The 22,324-nt window shown below is 41.1% G+C and overlaps 1 protein-coding gene across 1 annotated transcript; it reads right to left on the reverse strand.

The window, feature by feature from the left end:
* Positions 1-441: 441 nt before the first annotated feature.
* erich3 (glutamate-rich 3) lies at positions 442-18,097 on the reverse strand. Its single transcript, XM_087836543.1, has 14 exons — positions 17,902-18,097; positions 16,372-16,465; positions 16,155-16,280; positions 15,969-16,040; positions 14,920-15,048; positions 11,348-11,506; positions 10,869-11,069; positions 9,724-9,904; positions 8,908-9,094; positions 6,370-6,602; positions 6,156-6,284; positions 5,675-5,974; positions 3,598-3,732; positions 442-3,516 (listed from the first exon to the last, which is right to left on the reverse strand). The coding sequence occupies exons 1-14, from the start codon at positions 17,919-17,921 to the stop codon at positions 470-472; spliced, it is 5,013 nt and encodes a 1,670-aa protein (XP_087692669.1). The 5' UTR covers positions 17,922-18,097; the 3' UTR covers positions 442-469.
* Positions 18,098-22,324: the final 4,227 nt, after the last annotated feature.

Below are 22,324 nucleotides of genomic sequence, written 5' to 3' on the forward strand. Positions count from 1 at the left end.
CATCTCTGCTAAAGCTGCACCACTTGTATCCAGTCAATGGAAATGTAAAGAGTACCGGGGCAAGCTAAAGACGTGGGAGTCCAACATCTATGAATTATTCAACCACGTGTGTGTGCGCGAGTATCTGTTTTCAGGTAACAGCTGATAGCATCATGATACCTCATATCAACCAAGAGCTCTTTGTTACCAACAAAAGGAAGAGATGATCTATTGTAAACATTTCATGCAGCAGTCAAAACTCATTAAAGACGATGACGGTTTACGAGGCTGCTGTAATTTAAAAGCAGAAAGCACGAGACAGCGGCGGGCTTTTGTGAAAAACTGTCACATTTTGATTGTCTGTGCATCGAGAATCTGCAAACTTTTCATTTGTATAACTTGACTTTATAGGCGTCTTTGTAAAATTAAAACCTAAAAAAGAAGTAAAGCTTTAAAACTTTACCTCATTGTCACTCTGACCGGAGCGGCTCTAATGCCCGCTCTCGGCACTCGCAGCAGTCAGTAAAGGATACGAACTGTGAGCAAACAACGTGTCGTCCACTGAAAAGGCGCTCAGCCGGTCTTTACTGAGCGTGTGTTTGATGTCTTCGATCAGCTGCAGGTCTTTCCCGCCTCTGCTGACGCTCCTGTCTGACGCTTTGCCTTCGATCTCCTCGTCGCGCGAGTCCTCCGGGCTTCCGTCGTCAGACTTCGACGTTGTCAAATCAGTTGTTTCTGTAACTTCTCGACTTTGCTCGTCTGCTTTTCCCCGTGTTTCATTGACATCTTCGGTTCCAAGCGGGCTCGTGGACTGATTAGCTTCTTCAGTTTGCGGCTCTGTTACACTGAAGTTGTTTTCGATAGTTTTCTCATCAGGTTGGCTCTTAGAAACACTCGCAGGTTTTTCAGAGGCTGAATGACGACTACCTGAAGTGCTTTCCACTTCAGTTTCCTCATTAATTTCTTTCTCTGCACTTTCTTGACCGTTACACTCTTGAAGAGATCCCGTGCTTCCTTTGTGCTCTTCTGACCTCATCTTCTGCACGGCTGCAGACTCCTCCTCACTTTGTTCAGGTTTAGGTTTTAGCATTAAGTCTTTCACTTCAGCCTTCTCCTCCACTTTCACCTCATCTTCTGACACCGTCGCCATCTTGAGTGGACTGCCTGATCTTGGCAGCTCGGTAGATTTCATCTCTTCTTTATTTGAGCTGGACACTGGAGTGTCAGATATCTCCTCCCTCATATCCTCCAGTGGTTCAACGAATGTCTCGAAAAACTTTGACGACTGGTGCTTGTTGACCCAGTTACTGACTAGATCTGTGCTGTCTTCTGTTGCCAAGGCCTCTGGACTTTCTCTCCCAGTTGCAACAGTCTCTTCTGTACAATCAGCCTCATTGTTTTGAGGTTTGAGCAGCACACTCGCTCCTTCCTCCGAGGCCTTACTCGCATCTTCTGCGTCTCTTCCGTTTTCTCCGTCGGCAGCAGAGACATCACCACCAACTGCATTTTCATCAGTCTGTGGGCACACGTCAGACTTTGTATCTTTGCTTTCTTCATCTAATTTGGAAGCCTTAACATCTAAGTCAACAGCAACCGGTGATTGTTCCTGATTCCCTGAAGAAACAGCTGCGACCTCATCCGTGTTTTCCTCAGTGCTGCTCTCCTTTTTTACCAAGTCTGTCTCTTTGTTTTTGTTATCACAGTCGGATTTGTTGCCGTTTTGATCTTCTGCTTCCTCGCTGTCTTTTCTGTCACCTAATTTCGGCTCCGCTTTCATTTCTGTACCTGCTGTCTCAGGCTGTGAGTTGCTTGGAGTTGATTCATCATTTTTTTCCACGCCGTCGCCCTCAGCATCACGTTCTACCTCATCAGCCCCGGCAGCCTGATCAACCTCGTCAGCATCGTGTTTTTTAGCACCTTCTTCAGACTCCACTGCGACTTCTTTAATGTCTGCGCTCTCGTCGTCAGCAGGCCCGTCCGCTTTGCTTTCTTCGTCACCCTCTTCTTCGGCTTTCAAGTCATTTTTGTCTTTTAACTGAGACTCTCCGTCGTCTTCATGATTATTGCTCTCGGGTTCAGTAGAGATCTCCCCGTTTCCAGCATTAATTTCTTCTTTTTCACTCGTGTTGCTGGTTTTTCCAGCATCTTGCTCGACACTCTCAGCCTCTGGCGTCTCATCAGCTGATTTAGTCCCGTCTGCTGCTTCATTTGCACTTTTCTCAGCTTCTTCTGTGGTCTCAGATATTTCTTCTCCTTCTTCTACAGGTGCTTCACTTATGTCCTTGTCATCCTCTTCATCATTTTTGCTCTCTTTGTCTTCACTTTTCTCAGCTTTGTTCTGATTTTCTGATTTTTCTGCCTCATCATCATTTTCTTGAACAGCTGGTTTACTCTCATTGTCACTTTTGTCACCTACTTCAGATTCCTCCAGTTTGTTCTTATCATTTTCTGTCTTGTCTTCAACTTTCTCGTCATCGGCGACTTTATCCTCCTCGCTCAAAAGTTTCACAGCTTCTTCTTCGTCTTCCTTTGTTTTAAAGCCATTTTCAGCACTTTCTGCTGTGTTTTCTGTCCCTTCATCTTCCTTACTTTCCTCATTACCCTCTTCATCATTTTTAACATTTTCATCATCATCTCCTTTCTCAGTATTTTCATCTTCTCCTTCATCAGAGGTTACATGAGTTTGTTTCTCCTCCTCCTCAGTTTCCTCTTTGTCTTCCTCTTCACCTGTTTCCTCCGATGCTCCAGTCCTCCTCTCCTCTCGCAGCTCGCACTGTTCGTCACTCTCATCCTCTAATATTTGTTCTTCTTTAATGTCATCTTTACTTTCTTCTACTGCATTTTCCTCACCCGTATCTGCTGTTTTTTCCACTGTGGTTTCTCCACTCCCACTTGGTGAGCTGCTCGAGTTCTCTGCATTGACTTCAGTTTCTGACCCTGCCGCTCTGTCCTCGCTGTCTGCCTGCTCCTCCTCTTCTGCGTCACTTACAGGTGCCTCTTCATAGCTGAGGGCCTCTTGCTCCTTTGAGGACTCTGCTTTTATCTCTATTGTTTCTCTGGCTGCCTCTGCATTATCAGGCGCTGCTGTCTCATCAGTCTTTTTATCCGGCTCTGATGACTCATCCTCCTCACTGCTTTTTGCCCCTTGCCCGGTCTCGTCATGCTGAACGTCAGTCTCCTCAGCGCTTTTCTCCTTTCCTTCCTCTGCAGCCTCAGCATCAGCAGTTTCAGCGGGGGTTTCTTCAAGAGGCTCAGTTGTCTTGTCATCTTGTGTCACATTTTCTTCTTTCGAAGGATGCAAAGCTTCACCTGTTTCCTCTGATTTATCCTCCTCTTCTGCAGCCTTGTCATCTTCAGTACTGTCTCTGTTCTCCTGAGGCTCCTGCTCATCGTCTCCACTCTGTTCTTTGGTTTCGGGTGAATCTTCCTGCGTCTGTGCCACCACCACGTCACCAGCATCGCTTTCTTCACATTCTGCCTCTTCTGCAATGGTCTGCTGTTGTTCTGCAGGCGTGACAAGCTCGACTGGAGCTGCATCTGCAAAATACAAAATGGACTTTTAAAATAAAGAACAGTCTTTGTGCCGTTTATGAATTAATTCTAATAAAGATCTGATACCTTTGTTGTCCTGTTGAGGGCCTTTATGTGTGGACTCCTCCTCCTCCTCGGTGCTGGTGTCACTCAGCTCAGGCTCGGAGCTGCACTGCGACTCCTTCAGTACGGCTTCGGACAGTTTTTCTTGCACAGATTTGGCTTGAAAAATAAGGAACAGGACACTCGTGATCATCCTACTCTGGGACATGTTAAAGCTTCAAAATTAATTTGTCTTTGATAACAACAACAATAAACACCAGTGCAGATTTATTTATCTCCTTTTTTAAGCAAACGTCGTTTGTTCAAGTGCATCATAGCAATGGCACTGGACAAAAACCCACCCCTGCTTCAAAGAGGGTCAAGGAGCAAATAAAAAGAGGGGGAGGGGGGGGGGCAGTCAAGTTTTGCATTGTGTCCAGAAGTTTTTTATTTTTTTGTCCCGTTTGGATCTTTAGCATCAGAATTGTTGTCTTAAGGCCAAGAAAGATGCCAAGCGGATTTATTTTACCAAGTGGATCATCATGGCCATATTGGTCCATTTGATTGACCTTTATTATAATTATGTATTTATTTTACAAACGGGACAGACATGACTGGGGGAGAGGACAGGGAGAAAGAATGAAAGAAAGAGAGGGAGAGAAAGAAAACCAGAGGGGAGAAGAGACGGTGAGAAAGGGAGGAAGAAAGAAAAACAAACAAAACACCTGGATCAGCTGTATGGAGAAAAAAACAGAAGAGAAAGCAAACAAAAAAAGAGCAACACAATAAAAACAGCACCATCACAATAAACTAGCTAGCAGTAGATAACAGTAGATACTAAATGTTAAACGCTGTTGTGCAGCACGCAAGATAGACAGCGCACAACGTGCTTTGAGGCAGCAGCCAAGAAAGGTGTAGTCTGTGTACACCTGTGTGGATCAGCATGCTTGTATTCCAAAGGTTTCTCCATGTAACGATCTGCTAGGGAGTGTGGGGAGCCATAGCCCCGCCCCCAGGGTATGAAGCAGGTATGGAGGAGATCCAGGCCCCAGACATCCAGAGGCCCCAGAGTACGAGGACCCGAGAAGGACCACCAAAAGGGGGGGAACCGTGCCACCCTCCTGGGAAGAGCTGAGTAGAGCCCCAAACGAGAGGCAGCTACGGAGCAGAGGCCAGAGGGGGTTGCAGTGGCGTGCCCGCGGGCTCTGCGTCCAGGATTTTAACCTCCTAAGACCTGAACTCTTTCACGACATGCATTTTTAATTTCTCTTTGCTTTTTGGGCTGATTGGAACCTGATGAATGTAAAAACAAAAAATTACCTGATTTTGAGATCCACATATGAGGACATTTATTTAAATTTGGACAGAACAGTAGCAGTGTAACGTCCTCGTAAGTGGATATCAGGCCCTTGTAGAGCAACATTTAGTATTTTGGTCCAGACGACCCAAAATGTGACGTCCACATATGTGGTCACAGGAGGTTAAATGACTGAGGAATTTAATGTATTTGAGTGACAGATTAATAGCTCTTTAATCCTAAACAGTGCGAAGTCAGTGATTCTCGTCCATTTCTGCATTCGAGGTAAAAAGAAGAAGAGAAAAGGAAAAACAAAGCAAATCTGCTTTTCTTTGTCATGCAAAAGCAGATTTCTTATGATAAATGCAAATGAATGAATATGCAGCAGCTCGTCACAGACGCATATTTTGAGCTTTTTGATATGCTCTGCAGTATGCAAATACTGGTAGTTTTTCTTCACGGCTGCTTACTTCTTCGCTGATTGCAGTTTCACCCCTGGTGTTGCCTTTGTTTACTTAACTATATATTTACACATTATTTTTAGAAACACAAACCGAGACAAAAGTATGAAAAATGTGGAAAAAAGTAAAAAAATAAAACTGATCTTTGACAATAAATGTGGATCAGATAGAAACGAATCATTGCAATGACACACGTGTGTTTTTCCACTATTAAAGTTTTTATTTTAATCATTACACGCTGATATTGTAGCAGTATGACATTAAGCTATTCTGCTCTGATTGCATTACAGCGCCGTATTTAAAACATGTGACTAACTCAGACTCTAACTAGGTGGTTTTTGTGTATTCATTGTGTTTTACTCACCTCTCTCCTGTTCCTCCTCTACAGGCTCCTCAGCATCTTTGTCATCCCTCTGTCTAGTCTCACTTCCTGAGGGGACGCTGGTGTCAGATATTTCTATCTCCGTGCTGTCCCCGGCACTGTCCATGTGCGTCCCAACATCATCTTCTGGATTTGGTTCATCTTTTTCCTCGGGCTGAGCGATGGTTTCCTCCTCTTTCTGTTGCTTTGCCTCATTGTCCTCGTTGATGTCTCTTGTGGCTTCAGCATCACTCTCCTCGTGCTCGCTGCCTGAGGAGCTGGAGCCTGAATGAGATCTCATGTCTGCGAGAAAGTTACACATGAACACCAATAAATACTCTACAAGAAGGAAAATGCACATTTAAACATTTCAAAAGAAAAAAAAAGTAATTAAAATACTTTGTGTCTTAAAATAAAAGATTTTAAATATTTAAACATCGTACAGGGATTTAAGCTTTATGTACAACTAAGCTGATTCACCCACCATCCCTGTCATCATCGTCAGGCTCAGAGGCATCCCTCTCTTTAACCTCTGTTTCACTGGTTGGGCATTTCTCTTCTTTCGCCTCCTCTGCAGCTCCTTCGTCGTCTGCTTCAAAGTCTTCTTCATAATCTGAAGCAGAGAATTACAGATACAGACTTCGGTATGCACGGCACACAAATCTTTAGTTTGTGCTCAGATGCACCAGGTTTTGTACCATCTCTGCCTTTTTGCTCAGCGAGCGCTCTTCCTTCTTTGACTGGAGTCTCCATGTTCTGCGGATCACTGGTTCCACCCTCCAAGTGGGAGCCAGCATCCTCCCCAGTCCTCGCCGTCTCCATCTCACCTTCATCTTTTGGGCTGTTGACTGATTCCTCTCTTCTTGTATCCTCCTTGATCCTCTTTGGTGGAGGAGTGGGCTTTTTGTCCAGTCCCATTGCTATGATGCATCTGAACAATGAGCGAGAAGTCTGTTTAAAAAGTCATTTTGTTCCTGTTTAAATCAATAAATCAATAAACCAGAGAACGAGTGGGGTGCATTCAAACCACCACACTGAACACAGTAATCTGTTGTAGTTCATTTATATTCTAATTTCACTTTAATCATCAATATGCAGGGATGCAAACTGTGCATCACAAAGTTTCTTTCCACAGAGCTTTTTTTTATTTTGTGGATTTATCCAAAATCCCACTGGCTTTTTTTTCCAGGATAACCAAGGCGGGGCTGACTCTAAAAAGAGGTCATCCCTGGGACACTCTAGCCACTGTGGACTGCTTAAATATAGAGCTACAACTAGCAGACCATTAGTTTAATGTGCAATAACATTTGAAAATGGGGAAAACAAGTTATATGGTCGAAAAAATGCCAATTAATTTCGCTGCCAGCCCGTTTAAAGCTCAAACACTGTCCTGTTAGACTAAATACACACTCCATGGTTTGGTTTCCAGAAGACTGTCATGTTTGTTGTAGGGGAGACCGGGGATAGTTGTAACATTTTTGACATTTCTGTCTGTAAATTGGAGCTCTTTTAAGGTAGTGGATTCAAAATGTACTGCAAAGTATTTACATGTCTCGGCTATTAAATAGTGCAGCTATTTTCTCTGCAGCACAATGACCCATTGCATGGTATGGCCTCAAACACAAAGAGTGAAATGTTACAATTAACCCCATAGTCTGGGTTAGTTGTAACATATCCTGGGGTGAAATGTAACACAATGAAATAAGGGTACTGACAAAACATTAACATGTAATCTTTGTTTATTCAACACATGAATGCACTTAGAGCCATTTATGTAGCTGTGTGTGTGTGTGTGTGTGTGTGTGTGTGTGTGTGTGTGTGTGTGTGTGTGACAGAATGCAGAAATCTAGCTTTTGAACATATGCCAACCCCCCAAAAAAGACAAATTATGGAATTTTCTGCCACTGAATATTTCATTAATTTTGGTTGGTCTTCCTTGAGTTTGGCCTCATTGGCTCAGTGGGCATTATAACCTACAACTCTTGCACCAATTTTGAACATAACAATGAAACTGAAAAAATGTAGTTGTTCACCAGCATCGCAATTCCATTACTTTTTTTCATGGCTGACCTTGGTGTGGTTTGCAAAGTGCTTCAGAAAGTTGAGGAAATCTGTTTTTCACACCCATCCTGATTTATTTCCACTACCAGTACTTCCTACTGGTCCATCTCTGACACAGTGGTCTGCATAATGTATGTGTGGGAACACAAACAGTGGAGGAATTGTGTTGCCAATGGCATTAACCGCATATACAAAGGTGACCAGTGAACCTCTCTCTGCTGATGTCGTTGCCCCAACTTGTTTAATATAAGTTAAAGTAATAGTGTGGTAAGTTGTAACATCTGCATTATTGTTACAACTGACCCGGACTCCTATAGCCATGAACTAGCTAACATTACAGCCAACGGCTAAAACATTAGCACTAAAGACCTACACAGAATATATCCCCATAGACATACAAATAACATAATTTAAGTTTGATGAGTTTAACTGCAAAGCAGATAATGCTGTTAGAAATTGAAATAAAGTAGAAAAACTTACTTTTTGGCATACAAATGACTTTTTTTTTGTGTAAAATTGTCTGTGTTTGAAAAAATGTGCTGATTTTTCACATGTGATAGCAGAACTGAGTTGGGCATGCACAGGATGAGTCACATCATTTGAAACTTAGCCCTGATTGGAGAAATTGTAAGTGTTACAACTATCCACGGTCTCCCCTACTTACTTTTGAACAAAACCAGGCTCTCTGCTTTCTCTACACGCAGTTCATATGCTAAACTAAAGTGGCTGACAGAAGCTTATTATTTATTCATGAGTAAAAATGTTAAACGTTTCCTTTCACGTGTCTCCTTTTTGTTGTTCATTTTGTTTTATATTCAACCTTTTACAGTTAAGGTTCATCTTTAACCTCCTAAGACCTGAACTCTTCCCCAACATGCATTTTTAATTTCTATTTGATATTTGGGCTGATTGGGACCTGATGAATGCAAAAACAAAGAATTACCAGATTTTTTTTTTTTTTTTACCTATTTTTTGTTTCTGAGAAAAATTCGAGCCACATATGAGAATATTCGTTTAAAATTTAAATAGAACAGTAGCAGCACAATGTCCTCGTAAGTGGATATCAGGCCTTTGAAGAGCAAAATTGAGTATTTTGGTCTAAATAACCCAAAATGTGCCGTCCACATATGTGGACGGCAGGTGCTAGGAGGTTAAAGCTTCTGCAGAGATCTCACTTGTAGCACGGAGACGCCCCCTCGACGCCGGTGAAGCCAAAGTGCCCGTGTTTGCCGCCGAGTCGTGAGCCTTTCCTGTGTTTGAACTCGCAGCAGGAGCTCAGCCGCTCCACCTGCAGCCCGTTCAGGAAGAAGGTCAAGCTGAAGGGGAAGCCTCTGTGTCGACGTGAAATAAACTGGAAAGTTTCTGAAGCAGAAATGATGAGGCACAAAAAGCCATTCTGAATGGTTTGGGAATGTGTTCCCATGTGATGATGTAATCTTGTTTTCTAATTCAAACGTGCTTTTACCATTAAAGACCCCCCCCCCCCCCTTTTTTTTTTTTTTAAACCTGTGTGTATATTTATAGCTTCCTCCTTATGCATTTCATGCATGTGTTATTTTCAGACATATTGGGGTTATGTCACCCCCCCTCCTCCTCATCAGTAATGATCTAGTCCGGTATTTACTTGGGCGTGACTTAGCCAATTAACCAATACCAACCTATTATATGTCAGCTGACCTATCTATGAAGTTTTGACTGGTTAATTTGAATTTTTTTCCTGTTTCCTGTCTTGTATTTAAGCAATTTTTACAATGTTTTACTATGACCCTGATGAAGGCCACAAGCCGAAACGCGTTGGTCTATTATTAAAGTTGTTCTTCTTCCTCAAGTGTTGCTGGAGTTCCTGCTTTGTGGATTCCTTTATCCTCTCCATGCACCTTGGAAGCAGGTGAAGTTGTGCCAGAAACGTTTTTTGCTGTGGTTTGGGGTATCTGTCAGTTTATATTTACATATACAAATCCAAAAAACACAACCCGATTTCACACACTGACCCCCTTCATGAAGCTTTCCCTTGTACACACACAGGTTCTCTCCTCCACAGTGCTGCTGAAACACTTTGACGTCGTCCCTCGTGTCGGTCATGTCGCTGGAAAGACGCACCGTTTTGCCAAAGTACACCATGATGACACACACTCTGCTTTGGTGAACGGAGCTCCTCAGCAGTGGGGCGTCCTGGGTGGAAGAAGCGACACGTTTTTGGTGTGTTATTTACTGAATAAAAATATTTTACATTTATATTTGAACTTCCTGATCCAAAATCTGATGTTAGCGATACACAGAGGTGGATGAGATTTGTTTCTATATCATAAATATAATCAACGACGCATTAATACTACTCATTTGTAGGGATGCACCGATACCAATACTGGTATCGGGTATCGGGGCCGATACTGTAAAATGTGTGTGTACTCATACTCGTAAAAGTTAACCGATACCATGAACCGATACCAACTTATTTCATTAATCAGAGGGTGGCTTGTCATTTCTGTTGTAGTTTTTTAGATTGGCCACTAGGGGGGCAATTATTATTTTATTTATTATTTATTTTATAATAATTATTTTGTTTGTTTGTTTGTTTACAATATGGACACTCTGTAATAATTTAAAAGTTTATTTTATTCTCAAACCTAATTTGTATTTATTTTATTCCAAACAGAAGTGTTTATTTATTATTCTGAAAGCTCGAGACAGTGCCAATAGTTCAGAGATATTTTGTTAAATTACAATGTGGAGACTCCGCAATAATTTAACAGAAGTGCTTATTTTTCACTTGAAATTTTTTTGTGGTCATTTTTATTAAGATTTTATTTTTTATCGGCAGAGAATATAATAAAACCTGTCTTCCAATTCATTGCATTTGTGTGTGTGTGTGTGTGGTAGAAGTATCGTTTTTTGTACTCTGTATCGGCAAGTACTCAGATCCAAGTATCGGTATCGTATCGGTTTGAAAAAATTGGTATCGTTGCATCCCTACTCATTTGTCAACTTTGTCATGAAGTGTTTCAGAAAATGCTGCCGACCACAGGAAATGCTATTTGTTGTTCCTGATTTATCCAAAGGAAGTTGCAGGTTAATGTTTGTTGTGGATACTTTTGTTGCCAGGGAAATAACGAGGACAGATAAAGAGCTAACTCACGTCAGCTCCACTGGAGGCGGTGGTCGGGCGCAGTCTGCGGCCTCTGACAGTACTGCTGGCTGTGCCCTTTAACCCTCTCTCTTTCCTCTTCATAGCTGGAGGCACCGGAGTGACAAAGTTGTTGATAACTGGGAGGCAATAGGGCGAGATGCCATGGGAGGCCTCCACTGCAGTCAAACGTCTCCGAGGCTCTTTTTCCATCTGGTAGGAAGGTTAATGACGTCTTTACTCTGGTTCTGCTGATACTGATGCTCTGTGATTGTGGCTTCTCTCCATGCAGTCAACTATAGGTGTGATTCTATCAATTATTTTTCATGCTAAGGCCTACATCTATATCTCTACACTTCTAATAGGTAGTTTCCAAAAATACAGTATGAAAAAAAAGAAATTGCAACTTCATATCGCTTGAAAATCTAATTTGTCTACAGAGAAAACGCAGTGACTCATATACAGGTGAGTATGTTGAGTCTCACACTCACAGTGCAGTTGAATGGCAGGTGGTTGTCATGAGAGGACTGGAGCAGTCTGTAAGGGGAGCTGTGTCTGACCGACGCCGTGGTGCTGTTACTGTGGATCGGTTTCAAGCGCACGGGCCTCTGCATCTTCCCCGGGGCCGTGTTGGGTCGAGATGAGCTCGGCTAGAAATCGTGTTACAGACATTCAGTGTGCATCCTGCTAATTATGGAGTTCTGCTAATCTGCACGGCTCCTGAACCGTCACTATGGTGCACTTTTACAGCGATGCCATACTGTGTTTCCTTTAACACAAAAACCTGCTCGTTATGTTGGTGTTTTGTGAAACGAAGCGTATTTGCTATTCAAACCTTTCTTTCCTCGGGCTTGTCATTCGTTGAATGTAAAAAACAGTTATTTTCTAATCTAATCTTAATCTTTTAATTATATTTTATTCTTGGTGGTATAATCACATTTTTAAAATAGTTTTTAAAACATTTTTTATTGTCAGCGATCTTTAACGTCTCCCACTACTTTTAAAAACTGCAAACTTCTTAATAAATCCACAAGAAATCATGATGAGAATAAACGTATTCAAAATGCATATTAGCTTCTTCTTATCATTTCCCAACAAATCCCCATCGATGTATATCAGGCGAGGCTCAGCTGTGATTAGTGTGTGATTTTTGTGGAGTTAAGGTGGGGGGGTCAAAGACAGGAGCGATCACAGCGATCAAAGACAGGATTACTGGCTCTATTTATTCTGGCATCGAGGTGCGTGACTCTTTATGTTTCAAATATAACACACAGCTAATCCCAGCACTTCACTCTGAACACTCTCGTCTGCGCACAAAACAAACAGCTGAAGCTGGAACTCTTCATACTGAAATGGCAGTGTCGATGTAAACATGGCAACTATCAGGATGAACAGGTTATAACATACACTATAGCAGTTTCTCACCTGGACATCATCTCCTTACCTGCAGGTCAGATTTTCCATGTTTGCTCAGGTAACATTATTCGTGTTACAAAGAATGCAAATTTTTCTGCCCCTCTATAAGATGATAATTAAGAACCAAAACAAAACAGCTGACTAACTAATTGACTAAATGCAAGTTCTTCAATGAAATAATCAGTTATTCATTTTGGAAAATGCAAGATGTTTGCTTCTTAAGAGTTAGACTAGAATCTAAGGACATAATAAAAAATATAATCCAAGCCTTAAAGCATAGGTGTCAAACTCTGGCCCGCGGGCCAAATTTGGCCCGCAGCCTAATTACATTTGGCCCACGAAGCCAAATTACTATTAGAGCTGGCCTACTGGTATTATACAGCTAATATATATATTGTTTAGTATTAAGCTTTGCTTGTTCCATATTCAGTTTTTCAGCAAAACTTGGTTGAGTCCATAAGAAAAGATTCATTCTTAAATCTGGAGGAAGATTTTTTTTTCAATAAATATTAACGTTAGCCCGCGACTTTGTTCCAGTTTTGAATTTTGGCCCACTGTGTATTTGAGTTTGACACCCCTGCCTTTAAAGGAGGTGACCTGAGATGAACAACGGGACATACTACCCTGTATGTTTCTTTATTTCTTACAAAATACACCAAACTGCAGAAGCAGTGTGTGAAACACGCCATGATTCAACGACCTTTAGCAGCAATAACTTGAAGTTTACTGTTTTCCATCTCTCACATCGCTGGGAGTAATTTCGGCCCGATCTTCTGTACAGTGTTGCTTCAGTTCACTGAGTTTTGCAGGCATTTGTTTAAATGCAGCTCTCTTCAGGTCCCTCTATTGTCAGGATCTGGAGACTCGACTGGAAAATTCCATCAGGCACCTGAGTTCCTTGGTCTCCACCCCTGGGCGGAGCCATCATCCCTGCTGCAGTCCTGCACACCTGAAACTGATTCAGGACAATCAGGTTGAGGATTTAAGGCCCCCTCAGACTCTCCTTCACCGCCAGTTCGTCAACGACCTCACGTTGGTATTGACTCTACGGCTTTTTACACTCTTGCCACTTTTTCCTTGTTAACTTTGGTTTCATGCGCTTCAGATTCCCTGGACCTTCTTTGCTATCACCCTCAACCTCAGCTCTCCATGGATCATCTTCAGGAAAAAATACAAGGACCCTCACCTGCCTGCCCTCCAGCCTCACTCACCACCTTGGACTCAGCGGGACTCAGGTCTGCCAGCCTCTCCACTACTCCCCTGGACTATCGCTGCCTCTCCCTCAAAGCGAGGTTCACGCCGGTCACCAACGCAACCTGCTAGACCCCCGTTCACCCCCACTGTCACACAGTTACATCATTAGCGACACCCTCCCACATATTCACTTGTTGACTAAATAATAAACACTGCAAAACGTTGAGCCGTCTCTGTTGTGGTTATCTGCAATCGAGTCCGATCTAGCTATCGGCCCGTGGCCGTTGTGACGTCTATAGTATTTCAGTCGGGTTGCAGTCTGGACGTTGGGCTGTTGCACCGCCTTGATTTTCTTGTTCAGTCACGCTCTTGTAGGTTTGCTGCTGTTCTTGGCCTCAGTGTCGCGTTTCACGGTACAGTTTGGTTCAAGCTTCTGTTGTTGGACAGATGGACTCACATTTGTAACTCTAGAATATTTGTACTGGTATAAAGGGATCAACGACTGGAGGTGCCTGTGGCTGCAGAACAAGCCCAAACCCAACTCCACAAATGTGCTTGACTGTTAACACGAGGTATCTGTGGTGATGTTCTTTGTGTGGTGCTGAGCGTTGTGGCCAAACATCTTCACTTTGGTGTCATCTGTCCACAGGATGTTTTCCACGTGTGAAGGATCTTTCTCACTGTAGAATGATGGACTTCAAATTATTTGAAACTCGACTTATACTCATTGCTGACGTCCTCCTCCCTCGGCTTTGTGTTAACACGCACCTGAAGGCTTCACACCAGCAAACTGCCAAAACTTCTGCTTTTTCACAGATGCTCACACTCGCTGATGATGAGTTAATTGCATTTGATAGGCAGCACCTGTCTGCTACTTAGCCTCCCATGGACGGAGTAACAGTGTACTGGATACACTGATTCTGTTTTATGGCTTCATTTAAATATATGAGGACAATGTGCTGCTTTTCATCTGAGGTTGTTTTTCAAGTGACTTTTTATTCTGTTTTATGTGCATAAAACCTTAATAGAATAGAAAGGGTGTGCTTTCTTATCTTATCTATATGTCTGTATCTATATCTATCTAACGTCTGTTATAAAGTCAGCACTTGCATATACAAAGGAACACTGATTTCTTATATATTTATTGCACTAAATGAATGTATTATTTATCAGAGCAGTTCTGTTCTCAGTTTCAGTGACACTACAGGAAATGCAGTTTCATCTATTTCCACAAATAAATACATAAATAATCTCCAATCGTCTCTCCCACACTGACGAGCTTAAAATTGATTCTTCAACAAAAGGTTGCTGCTTTGAACTCATACAAAATTCTTGTAAAACCATCAGTGTAATTTGTATAATTGTATCATGTTTACACTAATCTACTTTGTATGATTAATTAAACAGTCACACTTTAAACAATAAACACTGAAGCAGTAGATTTAATACCCACCGACTCAGAGGAGTCAGAGTGCTCCCCCTCGGGCCCAGAGTGCTGTTTCCGGATGCCCCTGGCACCCTCGGGAGGGTGTGGAGACAGGATGTGGACGATGCCTTCCTCATACCTTTTAGAGCGCTCCACCTGCCAAACAACACCATTCATTATTATATAGTATGTAGTAGGGATGCACCGATACCAATACTGGTATCGGGTATCGGGGCCGATACTGTAAAATGTGTGTGTACTCATACTCGTAAAAGTTAACCGATACCATGAACCGATACCAATTTATTTCATTAATCAGAGGGTGGCTTGTCATTTCTGTTGTAGTTTTTTAGATTGGCCACTAGGGGGACATCCCACGCTAAACAGGCACAGGGTTAGGCGAGTGAGACTGGCGGCTCCAGATAAAAAAGAGAAACTGGAGGCTGCTGTAGCTAGGCTAAACAAAATGTCAGCAGTGTGGAACAGCCAACTTTAACTCAGGTTTTGGAAAAGCGATGAAAAATGTCAAGAGAAAATCCACGGGCAGTTAAAATAACAGAGGCTCTCACTCATTTTATCGCTCTGGATGACCAGCCAATGCCGGTCGTGGAAAACATAGGATTCTTCTCAGCATACTCGAGCTGCGATATGAAATATAATAAATAAACAGAAGTGTTTATTTATTATTCTGAAAGCTCGAGACAGTGCCAATAGTTCAGTGATATTTTGTTAAATTACAATGTGGAGACTCCGCAATAATTTAACAGAAGTGCTTATTTTTCATTTGAAATTTTTTTGTGGTCATTTTTATTAAGATTTTATTTTTTATCGGCAGAGAATAAAATAAAACCTGTCTTCCAATTCATTGCATTTGTGTGTGTGTGTGTGGTAGAAGTATCGGTTTTTGTACTCTGTATCGGCAAGTACTCAGATCCAAGTATCGGTATCGTATCGGTTTGAAAAAACTGGTATCGTTGCATCCCTAGTATGTAGTGATATATAAGAAGTTTTCCAGTATAAATGAGGAATCCTACAAAATAGGGCAGCAAAGCAGTGTTTATATGTTAAAGACGCACCTTGATCTTATGCACTCTTTCCCGTCTTGCAAACTCCTCCAGTTTTCTTTTGATCTCGATTTGGTGGAGACGCTGTGTGGGTGGAAAAAGGACGAATTATCAGGAATATTGCATAAGGAAAATTACACATGACAGTGTTTTTCTTTTTCATTTGACTTTGTCTCATTTACACCGTGTTCTTCCCACCTCCATCTCTAGCACCTTGTGGAAAATAGCCTGTGCCAGACATTCTCGAACGTGTCTCTGGTGCGCTCTCTGGATCAGCTTGTGTCTGTACTCCTTGTCCGGGACAATGCGCCCACTCCTGGTGATCTAATAACAACAATAATATCAACAAAATTCAATCCGTCGATCGATATTTTTAACTGAATTTCATCATTTTGCTTTAAAAAGCTAAACGCACCAGTCCTGCTCTCTGCAGGTGTCTCCTGATTCGAGTGTTGCTAAAGTATCCAGCAAGATGTTTGTCTGTGAGGCTGTTGTAGGTCGAAAGAAGTCTGCAGAGACAAAAACACGAGTATTTAAACCCAGTCAGCACTAAACAGCCACGGTTCAGGTGAGGGGGAGCGTGTGAGCCGTGCGTTGATTAAAGCTGTCGGAAAACCGGAACCCTGATCAAATGCTTTACTGGGGCACAGCACCGTGTTTGTTTGTTGCCAGTTGTTCTCTTGTCCTCATTAACGAGACATCAGCTCGTCCCCAGAGCGGCCTGTGTGAAAGCAGTATTTTTTTTCCAATACAGATTTGATTTCCACCGGCGTTTGTGTACGACACAACAGGATCTTACAATTATAGAGTCTGTTACAGGTGTCTGGTTACCTGCAGGACTTAGAGGGAACGGCACACTTAGCCCGGGCTGCCTCCTCTTTGTGCACCGGGCTTGTTTGTTTCTGGTGGATCACAGCGCTGCATTTAAAACTGTCATTCTAGACATGAGTTTTTTATGAGCAGGGGAAGTGGAGGCGCATGGCTGCAGAGCAGTTAAGAGGTGTCCTACTTGTCATGACAGAACTTGATTATTTGTCTTTACAAATAAGGAATAAGGAGTCAAGCACTTTAAAAAAATAGTTTATGTTACAGTATGAAGGTATCCTGTAGACAAAAATCATACTGTGTGCATTCGCTTATATACCAGTGTGGGGGAAAATGCAGCAGCACAGAGAATCTCACCTGTGTGGGTGCACATCTCGTATCCTTGTTTTAACACTTATTTATAATAATAATAATAATAATAATAATAATAATAATAATAATAATAATAATAATACATTTTATTTGAGGGCGCCTTTCAGAAACCCAAGGTCACCTTACAAAAAACACAATTAATAAAAGGAACAATAGTCATAAAATACATAAAAAATATAGTAAAAATAGTAATAGTAGATAATAATAATACACACACTATTTAAACTTGTATTTCCTTAACTTAAAGTCTGTCATCCATTGCCGTGCTTTGCGTTAAAACCACTGGCAGTGTTTTCCTCTGAAATGCGATGCATTAAAAGTAGCCTTAGATGGAAAAGCTCAAATCTGAATTCATGGTGAAACTTCTGTTTCAGCTTCTTTCTGGTTCTAGCGTCACTTCTTGTTCATAATAAAGTGTGTAGCAAAGCTGCCTATGAAGTTTTCTTTGAATCATTTATGGGTTTGAGTGGACCCATTAGCACACAATTAATAACATTCGCCTCATTGGTGATTATATTGACAGACACTGTGGGTGACTCGGGGCAGGCGTAGTTTAAGAGTTAAATAGTTTCTTGCTATTATGCAGCTAGATCTTTAATATTATCATGAAGTCAATTTCCAGCTTTTCAAGCAGTTGAAAAACATGGAAGAAATGGGCTGAGGTTAACTAAAGCCTCCGAGGGGGGAATCAAAACTCATGCAGCTTTAACCGTCCTCTTTGAATAAAAAACACATAAATTGCTCTTACCCTGAGTTGAGGTGACTCATGGCTTTCAGTCTGCCCTCTCTTTAAAATCCCCCCCAGCGTCTGAGATATGAAGGCAGGGCTCGGCGCTCGTTGAAGACGTTCAGGTTTACGTGATGTCGGAACAGACAGGAGTTGTTATAAAGTGAGGAAGGTAAATTTGGAGCGGAGTCGGACTGAAGCTGCACTTCTCCCACAGCGGAACTGATGACAGTCCCTGGTTGCCATGGCGAATCACGTGACGAGTCTGCCAACAGGGCTGGTTTCCACTTACAGATTCCCACTGACACGCGCACACGTCCGTCCCAAACGAATGATTTATATACATCTGTCAGTTTTTCATTAAGAGCACCAGCTACTTCTGTCGGTTAGCTTCCTTAATTTGTTTATTTTTTATTTTTTATATTATAACCTTAAATGATGAGAAAACAACATAAGAAGCAGTTAGTTATGTTGTTGTTATTAATGCCACTGTTCAATTGTTATGTTGTACAGCACTTTGGTCAACGCCCTGTTGTTATTAAATGTGCTTTATAAATGAATAAATAAATAAAAAAAATAGTTACAAGTTTCACATTGGAAATCTTGTTTAAGCACATTTGCAAATATGTTTTGACAAATGGACAAAAGCCCTTTGAGACATAAAATATTATATGATTATAAGTGACAGATATTCTAATAGCAGGAAAAGCTTCGATGTGAAGCAAAGCTTAACTTTTTGTGTAAAGTTATCACTAATGCAGTGAAGTGAAATATACAAACCTATCAAATTGATATAAATATGCTCTTTTATTGCATAGATTGAGATTTAAGAACCATGTTTGACTATGTAATAAATAAGTAATGTACTTATTTTTTAATATATCTACCTACCTTTTATCTGTGTGTGTACTTTGTACTTTTCAACTTGTAAAGCACGTTTTAAAGCTGAAAGTACAGACAGAGGGTTTAAGTCTTATTTCTCTATGTTTTAAAAACTTGTAATACAACTTATATCCTATAATAAAACTGTTCTCATGTGAATGCCAGGTTTTAAATTATTTTAATACAGCTTTAGACGAAGAATTTGTATGTGCACAGAAGCAGTGTGTGAAAAACCAAGTACACCTTCAGAAGCAATAATTGTTTTCTGTGTTTGCAAGTATATTTATGCACAGCTGTCTGAAGGTCTCCTCACAGGATTAAAGTCGTGCTGAGGTCTGAACTTTGACTGGGCCATTGCAACAACTTGATCCTTTCCTGTTTCAGTCAGCCTCTTATAGATTTGTTGTTGTTCTTAAGATCATCGTCCTGATGAATGATCTGGTTTGGTCCAAGTTTTGGCGGTTGGACAGACGGCCTCACATTTGACTCCAAAATACTTTGGTAGCAGAGGAAAAAAGCCAAACTTGGTCAGTCTTTTCAAATAGCCCTGTTATGAACTTTCACATTTACTGAGGCCCCCAGAGCCTGAGATAGAACTCATGGGCTTCTCAGTGTCCTGTGTTTTTGTTCATCTGAGGTTTTGTTTAACTCATTTTAAGACCTGTTTTTGTCCTGATACCAAAAACCTTACTGAGTGAGGGCATACGTGATTAACTGTAACTTTTTATTATAAGATACAAGTTGTATTGCAAGTTTTCATTAGTAACTAAGTACTTATAATGATTCAACTTTTGGCCCATAATGTTACAAAAGTTGAAGAAACTTTATCATAACATTTGTCTATTTGTACGACAATCATGTTGTCATGACTTGATGAATAAATGTAATGAATCAGCTGTGTTGTTCTCTCTACAATGAAGATCAGATATTAAAATTTGAAGAACCTCTAGCATCTTATGTAATGTTGCTTTACAGCCCACGGCTCTCTTATATTTCTGCATAACTGCTTTTGAAATTCACAGCTGTAATATTGGATCCACATGTAAATGGAGAGTCCTCTTCACACACTGAGGTTAATTATGGAGTTCCACAGGGTTCAGTGCTAGGACCAGTACTGTTTACATTATACATGCTTCCCTTAGGCAGCATCATTAGAAGACATAGCATACATTTTCACTGCTATGCAGATGACACCCAGCTCTATCTGTCCATGAAGCCAGATAACACACACCAATTAGTTAAACTGCAGGAATGTCTTAAAGACATAAAGACCTGGATGGCCACTAACTTTCTGCTTCTTAATTCAGATCAAACTGAGGTTATTGTCACTATCTCTACTTTCAAGATTAGGCTTCAAACTTTCCTTTTTGCTAAAGCATATAGTTAGGGCTGGACCAGGTGACCCTGAACCCTGAAAAACCTCTCGGAGCTACTACAACCATATACACCTGCCCGTTCCCTTAGGTCCGCCAATCAGCAGCTCCTTAAGGTACCGAAAACTAAGTATAAATTTAAAGGTTATCATGCTTTTGCTGTAGTTGCTCCAAAGTTGTGGAATGATCTACCCTTGCATGTTAGGCAGGCTTCTTCTCTTTCTGAATTTAAAAGTCTTCTTAAAACATATTTGTTCGCTGAAGCCTTTGGCATCGATTAGAGGGGTTGACTCAATTTGTTTTAACATGTTTCAATTTATTTTAGTTTCTTAGTTATTTATTTTATCTAATCTCATTTTAATTTTCTTTACTTATGCTATTAGCATGTACAGCACTTTGTGAACTCTGGTTTTATGTTAAAGTGCTTTATAAATAAAGGTGGTATGGTATGAATCCTCCCTTAGTTATGCTGCAATAGACGTAGGCTGCCGGGGGATTCCCATGATGCATTGAGTTTTTCCTTTCCAGTCACCTTTCTCACTCACTATGTATTAACAGACCTCTCTGTGTTGAATCATATCTGTTATTAATCTGTCTCTCTTCCACAGCATGTCTTTATCCTGTCTTCCTTCTCTCTCCCCAACCAATCACAGCAGATGGCCCCGCCCCTCCCTGAGCCTGGTTCTGCCGGAGGTTTCTTCCTGTTAAAAGGGAGTTTTTCCTTCCCACTGTCGCCAAAGTGCTGCTCATAGGGGGTCATATGATTGTTGGGTTTTTCTCTGTATCTATGAAGCGCCTTGAGGCGACTTTTGTTGTGATTTGGCGCTATATAAATAAAATTGAATTGAATTGAATCTTTATATTTAATAAAAACATAAAGAAATCTAATATTTTTGTGTCATTTGTTTAAAGGGTCCCTCTTTAGCTGTTGTTGGGACTGTTAAAATCACACAGTGTTTTATGTTTTGGTTTCTATTCAGAACTAAAATAAGCAAATCTTTAAATATATCATTATATATCACTATATCATTTCAAAAACAATCTGTTTAGATTGCAACAAATCAACAAACAAACAGAAAAGGAGTGAAGTTAATGGAGTTAAGTAGTGGGGTTAATATTAAAAGTTAATAAAACACAATATATTTATGCTCACAATGTGATGCTACTAGCGAGCATTGTCAGTGTCCCTGGGAATCTAAAATGGTGAGTGTAGCACAGTCCTGCTGCTGTGGAAATTCCCTGAGTGGAAGCTTCAGTGGTGTGAGAATCAGTGCTCTCTCCTTCACGACTGATTCTTAGTGATGGCTGAATATGTGAGCTGTACTAAACCTGCAGACCTGAACAATCACTGGTCCAGTGGCAAAACCATCACTTTCCACCACCATCAATAAATCCACAGTGGGACTGGAGTGGGGTCTGTAGGTCCTCTGTGGCCCTCTGGTGGAAATGTGAACAACTGTTGTAATTATGGGTTTTTTAAAAAAAACATTATTATTATTATTTTATTTTACCACAATGCACTATAATTTTTATATTGATGTAGTAGCACGTTTCAGGTCTGAAGGCAGCGCTTCATTAAACGTTTGAGCAAATATAAACGGTATATTTGCTCAAATGTTTATCTCCCGTATTACTGATTAATTAAGTGTTGCATCAGTGCTCGTTGCTTCTTATCCTCCAGCGTCTAATTACTTTGTTATTGTATGACACATAATGTCAGACATCACTCTAAGTCCTCTGAAAAAGCTCAATTTCACAATCACTCGATGGCTCATCAGTTCCAGGGTTAGCCAGGGAGGGGAGCCATGCTACTGGCTCACAGGAGAGGATCAATCTGTGCTTTTGTACTCAGCTGCTCTACACAGTTCAAATATTCAACAGGAGATACAGACATGCAACCTGTAAATAGATCACGGCACTGTGTGCAGGAGGGTTAGTGGTCAGAATTGATGCTGTTGCTGAACAGCATCCCCCTTTTTCCTGGAGGTTTTCTTACAGCATCCTTCTACAAGTAAAGACGTTCAGCAGGGTCTTTAATGTCCTGCCTGAGAGAAGAACCACATTAGTTTAGGCATCAGAAACTGTATTTCAACATGTCATACCTGCACACCATCTGTGATGCTCCCTGGTTAAGAATTGGGGGACTTGTAAACCAATTTATTTTCACGTATATTTGATAAATTCAGCTT

This window comes from Neolamprologus brichardi, chromosome 23, assembly GCF_056152115.1.
Source record: "Neolamprologus brichardi isolate AB-2024 chromosome 23, ASM5615211v1, whole genome shotgun sequence".
Classification (NCBI taxonomy): domain Eukaryota; kingdom Metazoa; phylum Chordata; class Actinopteri; order Cichliformes; family Cichlidae; genus Neolamprologus; species Neolamprologus brichardi.